The sequence below is a fragment of the Chiloscyllium plagiosum genome, chromosome 25 (genome assembly GCF_004010195.1).
Source record: "Chiloscyllium plagiosum isolate BGI_BamShark_2017 chromosome 25, ASM401019v2, whole genome shotgun sequence".
In the NCBI taxonomy this organism is placed as follows: Eukaryota; Metazoa; Chordata; class Chondrichthyes; order Orectolobiformes; family Hemiscylliidae; genus Chiloscyllium; species Chiloscyllium plagiosum.
This window is the reverse complement of record NC_057734.1, coordinates 26949486-26962152: the sequence shown is the minus strand read 5'-3', so window position 1 is coordinate 26962152 and position 12667 is coordinate 26949486. Positions and strand designations below refer to the sequence as shown.

The following is a 12667-nucleotide window of genomic DNA, read 5'->3' as shown; positions in this document are numbered from 1 at the left end:
TATCAATCAGTCCTCCCTCACATTTCAAAACTTCATATGAAACAATCCCAGTCCGTCTAATCTTTCCTTATAAGACAACACACATTCCAGGTTTCAATCTAGTAAACCATCTCTGACCTGCCTACAATGCACTTACTTCTGACATGGGGGAAAGAAAATCACGATTGAAATAACTGAAGATGATTGAGTCAAAGTCGGTATCCTCAGAAACTTTTGTAGCAAGATCCAGGAACTGAGATACAGGCGTGCAATAATGACAACCTTGTGCAGTTGCTTCGCATTTAGATGATATCAGCAAATGAAAGGTTTTTTAAAAAAATTTCAATTTTGATGGAGCTCCTTGATGACACATTTTGTCAAATGCTGTCTTCACAGAATCATAGTATTGATCTGGTGCAGAAGGACGTTTTAATGTCATCTGCTGTTATTCTCACCTCAGCTCGAGAATTCAGTTCTGAGGTCCACGTTTGAACAAAGCAGGCTTTAGATCTGGAACTCAGTGGTCTGGTGAAATTGAAATTTAGCATCAGTAAGTTGGTTATCAATGAGTAAGTAAGGTAGAATTATCAATAGTAGCCTCTATCCATTTGCTGATGATCGAGAGTAGGATAATGGGGTGACGAAAAGCACAGCCAGTCAGGCAGCATCCGAGGAGTAGGAGAATCAACATTTCAATTGAAAGGATTGGGTCTGTGCTGCTTCTTATAAATAGGCAAGTCTGAACAATTTTTGACTTTGTCTTGCCGTTCAGAGGTTAGGAAAGTTGCAATGACTTACCCATCTTCTGCTTCCTCAAAGCCTGTCCACCATCTGCTAGGCACATGTCAGGAATGTAATGGAATACTCTCTACTTGCCTGGATGGATGCAGCTCCAACAGCACTCAAGAAGCTCAACATTATCCAGGGCAAAACAACCCACTTGGTTAACATCCCATAACCATCTTCAGCATTCACGCCCTTCACTCCTAATGAATAGTGACAGGAATATGTACCATCTACAGGAACTCACCCAGGGTCCTTCAACAATGGCTTCCAAACTCACAACCTCTATCACTTTGCATGACAAAGTCAGCAAATGCGTGAGAACACCAGTTCCATGCCTTACACCACCCTGACTTTGAAATATATCGAGATCCTTTTAATATTACTGAGTCAAAACTCTGGTAGACCCTCCTTAAAATCATGGTGGGGTGCTTCTGAAGCCGAAAGACTTCTGTGGTTCAAGAAAGCAGCTGACCACCATCTTCACCAAGGCAGTTAGAGGTGGACAATAAATGCTGACCTGGCCAATGATGGTCACCTTACATCCCATGAACCAAAAAAAAGCCAAAATTGCTTCTATACTGGAACAGTTTAGCTAAGGGTTAAGCTAGAGTCTTAAGAGTCATAGTCATAGAGTCTTATAGCACAGAAATAGACCTTTTGTTCCAACCCAGTCCATGCCAAACATAATCCCAAACTAATCTAGTCCCACCCCCTGCTCCTACCCCATATCAGTCCAAACCTTTCCTATTCATGTACTTATCTAAGTGTCTTTTAAACATTGTAACTGTGCCCATATTCTCCACTTCCTCAAAGTTTATTCCACGCATGAACCATCCTCTGTGTAAAAAAATTGTCCCTCATGTCTTTTATAAATCCCTCCACTCCCACCTTGAAAATATGCCTCCTAATCTTGAAATCCCCCATCTTAGGGAAAAGACACCTATGTTGGCCTTGGCTAGAAAGAAATAGAGTTGGCAAGGGGATGTTTCACATTTCCATAAAACATCATAACGTCTGAATCTCATAAAATTTGTTCTTTTACTTTAATACACATAAAAAAGATTTAATGGTGATATAATTTAACACTGCGTGTTGCTAATCATTTCAACACATATTCAATGGTAATATTTGATTACAAAATGTTATAAATCTGCACAATTCCAAAATTGTGCAATTATTCATGACTGTTTTCTAATTTTGCAATCTGAATCATACAGACTCACATTGGGATTGGTCCTAGTCAGCTAATCTTTATATTGCAGATAGCTGACATATGACCAATTCTTTTTTCCTTCCATTTTTATCTAATTAACAGAATTTAAATTCCCGGTCATAGTGTTGGGAGCTCCTAGCTCCAGATCATTAGTCTGGGCTCATCCAGAAAGATCATTAAAATGGTGTTGCATTCAAAACATAGGTAAATCATCGAACTTAATTAGTTCTGTTACAACTACACACAGGGTAAGGGATAAAGAAGGGCAAGGAATCTATTTAAATCAAATTTATGTAACATCTCTTATTGCAAGCCCCAACTTTTAATCATGTACAAGCTGAAAATAGGGAATGTGTGTATGAGGGAGGGGGTAAGTGGAGTTGCAGTCGCAGGAGCATAAAACTTGCTAACATTGTGCCCTGTGTTATTTTGATGGGTACATTTTGAACATCAAATTAAAGCGTAATCCCAAACAAAGTATCTGTGCTTTTAATTGGCTCATGGCTTCTAAGAATTAAAGACATCTGCACTCTTCAAAGGGACATTGGTGACTGTCGGATTTGTTGCTAACTGAAATATGTCTGCACCTACTTTTATTCCTCCAATTGCAGTCACATGGGCTATTAAATTAAATAAACTTTGATATTTAATAGGTTTCTGTAATATTGACATAAAACACACTGCAGAAAAACACACAGATGTGCCAGCCAATAAATGCAGCAAAGAAGAGTGAGAAAGGAATGTCAAAAGCTGAATTGACACAATAGCAATGACTTCCTTTTGCAATAGAGATTGTATAAATGATAACATCTTGAGTAAACCAAAAGCAGAAATTTCCTAATTTTCTAACTGCCTGGAAGGTATTTCAACAGTAATATGTAGTGAAAGACCAGTCTTTGAAATAACGACAATGTTAGGCAATACAAAATCTTCTTGTTAAGGGGATGAGGCCCCACAATTTGGGTATTCATCTGTTCAATAACAAAAGGGTCATAAAGATTCCCAACAAAGTTAAACTCAATGGCCGAAAGGAGACAAGCTGTAAGATTGAAGACATGAATTGTACATCAGAAATATACCAAATACAGGCAATAAAATTATTATAAAATGCCCGTGCTATTTGTCATTTTCAGAAAAATGTCAGCATCCATGCACAGCAGTGTCATGTGCAAGTGTGACTACAGTCAGCTGTTTGACTGCTTAATCAAAAATGCCTAATAGATTCTTGTTACCAGTATTGACACTAGTGCTGGAGTGAAAAGGAGCTTTTCTGGTCAGACAGCCTTGCCTTGGCCCAATTACCTGATGAATTGAATAACTTGGGCTGTAAACTGGGCTTTAAACAAAGTAAAGTGGAGGAGGCTTAGCGAGAGGGAATATGTAGGTTTATAAAGTAAAATGATACAACAACATTCTGGGACAACTATTTTGAAAATGATACCCAGAATGGCACAAAAGGGGTTGGAGCTGGTGGTGGTGGGGTGGGTGAGTGATGTAAGAATGAGGTTTCAGCCAGGAACAAGTAGCAGATTGGTCTGCAGATTACAAATAGATATTGATGCCAAAGGCCTCTGTTCACCCTAAACCTGAAGAAATCTGATATGGGTTTCCTTCAGCAGTTGCTGTCAGCTGTGGCTTTTAAATTGTAAGTCAGAGAGTTAAAAAATGTGCACCTCCTACAAGCAAATGAAAGTAGCTGGAGGAGAAGAACAAAAAGCAGAGGGCAAACACACCATTTCAGTGACCTATGTGAACAGGGATGATTTAACAGCCTTCCCAGTCCTTTCCTCTACACTTAAAACTATATTTTTCTCTATCTATGTAGGTAAGAATTATAAGGGGATTGGAACTTTAACTATCAGGTATATGTTGATAGTCATTATTATTTATTTGTAGTTAGAAGTTATTTATTTGTAATTAATAGTAATGCTTGTTAAGTATAACAAAATAATTCAAAAAAGGGGAGACAATAAAAAGGTAATTGTAGGTCAGTCACCTTAACAACTGTCATTCAGAAAATGTTCGACCCCATTATAGAAACATACAAGATAGGAGCAGGAGCAGACCATTCGGCCCTTTGAGCCTGCTCTGCCATCCATCACTATTATGGCTGATTGCCCAACTCAATAGCCTAATCAGGCTTTCTCCCCATAACCTTTGATCCCATTCGCCCCCATCTGCTCTATCTAGCCACCTCTTGAATATATTCAATGCTTTGGCATCAACTATTTCCTGTGGTAATGAATTCCACAGGTTCACCACTCCTTGGGTGAAGAAATACCTCATCATCTCTGTCCTGAATGGTTCACCCCAAATCCTCAGACTGTGACCCCGATTGTGGGAACATCCTCCTTGCATCCACCCTGTCTAGTCCTGTTAGAATTTTATATGACTATGAGATACCCCCCTCACTTGTCTGAACTTCAATCAGATTGACTAACTTAGTCAATCTCTCCTCATACATCAGTCTAGCCATCCCCAGAATCACTTGAGAGTGAGAGCATCCTTCCTCAGAACAGGAGACCAAAACTGCGTACAATATTCTAGGTGTAGCCTCACAGAGGCCCTGTATAACTGCAGAAACACATCATTGTTCCTGTTCTCAAAACCTCTCAATGAAGGCCAACATACCATTTGCCTTTGACTGCCTGCTCTACTTGCATGCTTACCTTCAGCAACTGGTGGAGAAAGTGAGGACTGCAGATGCTAGATATCAGAGCTGAAAATGTGTTGCTGGAAAAGCGCAGCAGATTAGGCAGCTTCCAAGGAGCAGGAGAATCGACGTTTCGGGCATGAGCCCTTCTTCAGGAACTGGTGCACAAGGACACCCAAGTCCTGCTGCACACTCACCTCTCCCAATTTACAGCCATTCAGATCTGTATAATCTGCCTTCTTGTTTTTGCTTCCAAAGTGAATAACCTCACATTTATTCAAATTATACTGCATCTGACATTGATTTGCCCACTCACCCAACCTGACCAGATCATGCTGAAGGACCTCTACATCCTCATCACAGTTCATCCTCCCCAACCCAACTTGGTATCATCTGCAAACTTTGAGAAAACATTTTGTTCCCTCATCCAGATCATAAATATATATTGTGAACAGTTGGGGTTCCAGTACCGATCCCTCTGGCACCCCACTAATTACTACTTGCCAAATTAAAAAGGACCCATTAATTCCTACTCTTTGTTTCCTCTCAGCCAATCAGTTTTCTATCCATCTCAATACACTTGCCCCAGTTCCATGCACTTTAATATTGCACAATAATCTCTTATGCGGGACTACATCAAATGCTTTTTGAAAGTCCAAATATACCACATCGACTGGCTCTCCCTTGTCAACTCTGCTAGTTACATCTCCCATAATTTCCCCCTCAAAAATCCATGGTAACTCTGTCTGATTCTGATATTGCTTTGTAAATGCTATGCCATAAAGTCCTTGATTCAAGAATTTTCCCCACGACCAATGTTAGGCTTACTGGTTTATAATTCCCTAGTTTCTCGCTATCTCTCTTTTTGAATATTTGAGTAACATTAGCTACCCTCCAATCTTCCAGAGTCTCTGGAATCTTGGAAGATGACCACAATGCATCCACTATGTCTAGCAAAAATGTGAGGTTATGCAGTTTGAGAGGATGAATAGAGGCACTGCATATTATTTAAATATAGACAGATTGCAGATTATGAAAGATGTTAAAAGCACAGCATTCAGAAATACATAACATAACCAAGCAGAATCAGCACAGCTTCATAAAGGAAGTTCTAAAACTAGAGGGCATAGGTTTAAAAAGGATCTGAGGAGCAACTTTTTCTCACAAAGCGTGATGCATGTATGGAATGACCTGCCAGAGGAAATGGTGGAGGCAGGTACAATTACAACATTTAAAAGGCATCTGGATGGGAATATCAATAGGAAGGGTTTAATGGGGTATGAGCCAAATGCTGGCAAATGAGACTAGGTCAGATTGAGATGTTTGGTCAATGCAGACAAATTGGACTGAAAGGTCTGTTTCTGTGCTGTATGAATCTATGACTGCATGAGTGCCACAGGGATCACTCCTGATGCCAAATTATTTAGAATGTATATTAATGACTTGGATGATGAAAATGAATGTACTGTAGCCAGCTTTGTAGATGACACAAAATGATGGAAAAGGCAAGTATTGATGATGACATGAAGAGTATACAGAGGGATATAGACAGATGGAATAAAATGTGAAAATGTGAGGTTATGCACTTTGATAGCTTGAATAAAGGCACTGTATATTATTTAGTACAGACAGATTACAGAAAGTTGCATCATGGGTGGATTTGGGAACCTTCATGTATAAAGCAAAAAAAAGCTAGCTTTCAAAATCAGCCAGTAATAGTGATGGGAAATGGGATGTTGGCCTTTACTTCAACGGAAATGAAGTATAAAATAGGGAAGTGCTGCTGTAATCATACAAGGTACTAGTCAGATCACACCTTGAATATTGTAAACAATTTTGATCCATTTACCTAAGGAAAGATATACTGGCATTGGAGGCAGTCCAGAAAAGATTCATTAGGTTAATCCCAGGAATGGAAGGATATTCTAAAGTGAGCAAATCTTATTGAAGCATCTAAGAATCTTACGGGTTTGACACGATAGATGCAAAAAGGTTATTTCCCCTTGTACAAATGACAGAGGTGAGGATTATTTTCTCTCAGAGGTCATGAACCTGTCAACTTATTTATCATCAAGGCTGTCACTAAGTATATTGGAGGCTGAGTTGGATTTCTAATCAGTAAGGGAATCAAGGGTTGTGGGAACAATGTGGGAAAGTGCGGTTGAGGATTATCAGATCAGCCATGATTTAACTGAATAGCAGAACAGACATGATGGGCTGAATAGCCTTCTTTTGCTCGGATAACATTTTGTCTTAGCTTCTAACATATAGTTATTTTTCCATAAATGTCATTAGTAAAGGATGATCCCTCTCTTTCCTTCGATCCACTCCTCTATTTCCCTTTTGTCCTTATCTTGAATGTTCATAAAATCAAAAATGCTACCATTGAAAATCATCAGTCAATGTTGATTAGTAAGAGATGGTAAGAGTTCTGGTAAAGCAATGGGGTGTTCTGTCTGCAGTTACTTACCCAATACATGAACAAATTGGAATAGGAACAAAAGTAAACTGTTCCCTCTCCTAAGCCTATTTCCAAATTTCCATCTACCCTGACGACCTTTGCAATCCACCAGCGCCTTAAAAATAATCAATGACCTCCATCTCCATCATCTTCTGAGGCACAGATATCCAACATCACACAAACCTTTGCGAGAAAAACATTTCTCTTCATTTTTGTCCTAAAAAGGACAAACCCTATTTTTTCAAAAATAGCAATAGGAGTAACATTGCCTTATTCCTGCTGCTCATCACAATAAAAACACAGAATACAATATATATATTCCTTCCTTTTACTCTCTTTCTCACAACTCATTTTCTCTCATTTGATTATTCTCATTGTCTACACTTAATTTTATTTTTGGATGACTTTGTTGATTATTTTTTACATAACATCGACCCATATCAGATGTCCTTTTTGAACAGTTAACAGGTGCCAATTATGGCAATGTGGTGATGGGTAAAGTGGGAGGCAGCTGAAAAACGCACATTGGCATTATTCTAGATCCAGGTAAGACTACATTAACAATCCTGCAGACCTTTTCTCCATATTTCCAGCTGTTCCTCCTCTGTGTCTTTTTCCTGCCATTTGGGAAAATTGGCAATCCCCCACCCCAGCTCATGAACCAAGACCCCAGAAGAGTTGGGACATTTACATGAGTCAAGCCTCCCTTATTCGCTATTGATTCCTGAATTGAATTGAATTGAATTGAATTTATTGTCACGTGTACCGAGGCACAGTGAAAAGCTTTGTCTTGCGAGCAATACAGGCAGATCACAGAGTTAAGTAGCAAAGATAAGTAAATAATAGGTAAACAGCAGCAAAAACAAAAACACAGGTACAGGCGAATGTTAAGAGTTTGTGAGTCCATTCAGTATTCTAACAACAGTAGGGTAGAAACTGTTTTGAAACCGGCTGGTGAGTGTGTTCAGGCTTCTGTACCTTCTCCCCAATGGTAGAGATTGTAGATAAACATTGCCAGGGTTGGATGTATCTTTGAGAATACTGGCGCCTTTCCTTGACAGCGGGCCTGGTAGATGGGTTCTATAGATGGGAGATTGGCCTTTGTGATTGTCCGGGCTGAGTTCACCACTCTCTGTATCCGTCCCCCATCTTAAATGGTACAGTTGCCATGTCAGATAGTGAAACTGCAAATAGTAACTGTAAATCCTGTAAATAGTATTCCAAAATCTAATAATCATTCCATTATTTTGTAGAATTAAAGCAAATATTACACGTGGATAATGACTTCAAAATTCGCAGTTTATTTTAGCACGATTTTGCCAGAAATAGAGGAAATGGTTTTAAAAATCACAAAATCTACTTAATTTCAGCATTTTCCAACAATGTGTAACTTCCAGATGATGCAGGACGTGGAGAAGAGGATAATCGGAGCCGGGATAGCAAACTTGAAAAGAATATGTAGACCATACTTTAATGACACATCGGATCATTAAAAGTTAGATGATGCAGACAATGTAGACATAGACTGGGATTGTTCATACTTATTACAGACTGCTGTCCTTTTTAAATGATGACCCACATCTATTTGATCGGTGGTTTCTGTCGGATGCATCTCACTATCAGTTTCTGATTTGGAACAACTTCGCTTAACAGAAGCAATTGCTTTCATTAAAGCACTTTTGAATTTCGAACTTGAAAAGTAGTAAATAACTGGATCCAGGACACTGTTCAGATATGTCATAAATAGTGTATTATAAAAGACATGAACAGCTGTCTCATATGATTTACAGCCTTTAGCGCCTCTTAGTTTCGTGATTAACACAGCAATAACAGCAATGTTTGTGGGTAAGAAACAAAGCACAAACACTGCAGCCACAGCGATCACAAGCTTCATCGCTCGTTTATATTTACTCCTTGATTTAGTTTTTATCTGGTTTAACTTCCAGATGATGCAGGACGTGGAGAAGAGGATAATCGGAGCCGGGATAGCAAACTTGAAAAGAATAAAAACAATATCGGTCCAAATTGTTATGGGACGTAGAGGCTTCGACATATCAAAGGGTTCACAGTATGTCAGGTCGTCGTGCTCGAAGGAGTGAGGTTCTGTTAAAAGATGTGAGCAGATTGCCACGGCCAGAATCCACAAGCTGCCGGCTACCTTCACTGCACACCTTGTAGACGTCGTATTCACCCTGTGGTGAGGGTGGACCACTTTAAAATACCGATTGATCGCCATCGCTGTGAGGAACATGATGCTTCCCGCTCGATTTAAGGAAATAAAAAATATCTTTAGACGACAAGGAACATCTCCATAAATCCAGTTCTTCCCCCGGATATAGTAATCTCCTCGAAATGGTAAACAGCAGATTAACATAGTGTCTGCAATTGCCAGGTTCAGTGAATAAACTGTGTTTGGTTTCCAAGATTTCACATGAAAACTGAAGATCCATAAAGCAACGACGTTTCCAATAAATCCCAGGATAAAGGTTACAAGTATTATTGGTGCATTGTAGGATGCATTGACTTCTTTGACTAAAGCACACGACGAAGTCAAGTTGCCCATTGTTGGTAGGATTGTGATAAACTCAGCCACGCAGTCACAGACATGAGTCAATGAACTGAAAGCCACCCTTTATATACAGAACTTCCCCATGTTATATTACAGATTGGGGCGGCGCTCTACTAAAGTTGCGGTCATAGAAGCATAGACTTGTGCAGCACGAACTTGACCAAGCAGACCAGATGTCCTAAATTAATCCGTTCCCATTTGCCAGTATTTGGTCCATATCCTCCTAAACCTTCTTATTCATGTTCCCATCCTGATTCTTTCTAAATGTTCTTGTAGTACCAGCTTTCATCAAGTCCTTTAGCAGATCATTTCATACATGCACCACAGTCTGCTTGAAAGAGTTGTCCCTTAGGTCCCTTTTGAATATTTCCCCTCTCACCTGAAACCTATGTTATCTAGTTCTGGACTCCCTATTCTGGGAAAAGACCTTGCCTCTTCACTCTATCCATGCCTCTCATGATTTTATAAACCTGTGTAAGGTCACCCCTCAGTCTCCAATGTTTCAGGGAAAATAAACTCAGCCTATTCAGCTTCTCCCTACAGCACAAACGCTTCAACTCCAGCAACATCTTTGTAAATCTTTTTGGCACGATTTCACGTTTCACAACACCTTTCAAACAACATCATGGAAGGCAAGAATTGAACACAGTATTCCGAAAATGGCCTAACCAATGTCTTATACAGCCACAACATGACATCTGAACTTCTATATTCAACGCACTGATCAATAAAGAGCAAGCACACCAAACATCTTCCTCATCACCCTGTCTATTTTCATTTTCAAGGAACTGTGAACTTCCACCCCAAGGTGTCTTTGCTCAGCAACATTCCCCAAAGCCCTAACATTAAGTGCATAAGACCTGCACTGATTTGCCTTTCCAAAAGTCAACACCACATACTTATCTAAATTAAACTCCTCAGACCACCTGCCAAACTGATCAACATCCTGTTGTATTCTGGTGTCATCTGCAAACTTAACAACCATATCTCCTATATTCACATCAAGTCATGTACATAATTGACAAAAAGCAGTGAACTTAGCACCAATCCTTGTGCCACACCACTAGTCACATGCCTCCATTCCAAAAAACAACCCTCCACCACCACTAAAAATGCAAAGTACCTTTTCATAAATGAACTGATGAAGATGTATGGATATTTTTAGTGCATTACAGTAAGGAAGTTGAAAGATGGGGAAATCCATCACACTTTCAAAGGAAAAGGTGCCAGAACTGAAGTTTCCAAGAAATTACTATCAATTGTCATAATTCAACTTTGAGTGAACTTGAAAGTCCATCACACCCTACATTTTCCAATACAGCAGAGTTCTCTGAGATAGGGATAGCCACTCCTTGAAAACCTTAAGCATACATTTATGACTAAGTAGTCCAGACTGATTAAAGTACATTTAGTTTTTACAAATGGCTATTAAAATACTGAGTGGTCAGAAATTTGAATATTGTATTGAAAGGGAATGTAAGTGATTTATATTGGTCTGTGTTGAAATGTTTTGATAGAGAATCGATAATGGATGTTTGCTGTTCGTGATTTCTTTATCATTGAAGCTGACAGAATACTTATGGTTCTTCATGGAAACTGGTCTCAATTTGGTCTGCACTTAGAGTGAAGCTAATAATTTGGAAATTATTTTCTGAACTATTGGGAAATAAATTGTGCTGAAAGGGCAAACTGACAACTCACTGGAAGTTTGTGCATAACCTCAAGCATTGAGCAAACCAACTCTTCTGTCTTTAAATGATTCTGGTACTGTGTACATTCACCATTTTTGTGTAGGGAGGTTCTACACTTAATTTAATCTGCATTGGTGGAAGATTGCTCACAGTTCATGTTCGGTATCAAGATTCATTTCTTGAATATTGGAAGATTAAAGCTTGTTCACAGTAGTTGAGAATGAGTTTGAACATAAAACTGCATCTGAGACAAAAATAAAATCCGTTGGATGTTAAGTGCTTTGAGACACCCAGAGATCATGTAAGGTGCTGTATAATTGCAAGTTTATTGTGGGTTGAATCTGACCTGGGAAAGAAGGAAGAATGTCAGGAGTACATTCCCCCTACACACTGCAGTGGGTGAAGAAAGCAGCTCAGTAATGGAGTCTCTCCTGTCTAGACTTTAAGCGGCTGCATCCATGGCTGGTGCATTGGTAGAGATGTGATCGGCTGTGTATTTCTCTCTCGGTTCCCTCACTGCCTGCTGCACACCCGGCCTACAATCTTACTTATTCAACCCCTTTATATCATTAAAGGAGAAGTCACCCCATAGCAAGGTGGAGCGATGTAAGACAGATGGTGGGCTGCCTGATTTTGGTGTCCTCACCCCTCTGATGAAAAGATACCTGCCTTAGCAGGAGGAAAGCCAGCATCCACCCCTGCAGGGATGCGGAGATATCCATGTCCTGACAGCTGAATAATTATATCTTGTCATCTCCCTGAAATCGTCACAATAACCAAGTATCAAATATCATCATCAATCAGTGACTGCAACACTTCCAGTATCTCAGGTTTTACATGTACACTTCCCCTCCAGAGGACTAGCCTGACTCCTGCAAAGCAGAATTCCTTTACCTCCCCAGACAATTGCATAGGCACATTGGAGGGACCACTATCAGTTACTGCCTCCTGGATCATGGAGCTCTATAAGACCGCAATGTGAGTTCCAGATTCTGACAATTCCACACCTGGGTGAGGGACAAATATCACTGGCCCTGGCAATTAGAGGACTAACAAAAAACAGGTACCCGCTGAGTTCCCAGCAGGAGTGCAGATGCACAGAGAAAAGCAGCCGTGGCAGGCAGCCATACAGGAAGCAGTGGCTCTCAGCTGGAAAGCTGGAGTGATTCAGCAATGCACTCTATATTATTGTTTAGAAACTGGAGATGCAATACAGGCAGTCCATTGATGATATTGACCCTGTTCTTCACTTACTTGATTTTTTTTGTAACTTAATGCAGGTCAGTTGCAAGCAGCTGAATGATGGTTGTGTGGT

General features: G+C 39.8%; 1 protein-coding gene across 1 annotated transcript; it reads right to left on the bottom strand.

Moving 5' to 3' along the window:
* Positions 1-8373: 8373 nt before the first annotated feature.
* LOC122562471 (hydroxycarboxylic acid receptor 1-like) lies at positions 8374-9711 on the bottom strand. Its single transcript, XM_043715311.1, has one exon. The coding sequence runs from the start codon at positions 9653-9655 to the stop codon at positions 8582-8584; it is 1074 nt and encodes a 357-aa protein (XP_043571246.1). The 5' UTR covers positions 9656-9711; the 3' UTR covers positions 8374-8581.
* Between the last annotated feature and the right edge of the window lie 2956 nt (positions 9712-12667).

Bases quoted from the DNA above. Each gene is read 5' to 3' on its own strand.
- LOC122562471 (XM_043715311.1), bottom strand. From the start codon at position 9,655: ATGGGCAACTTGACTTCGTCGTGTGCTTTAGTCAAAGAAGTCAATGCA.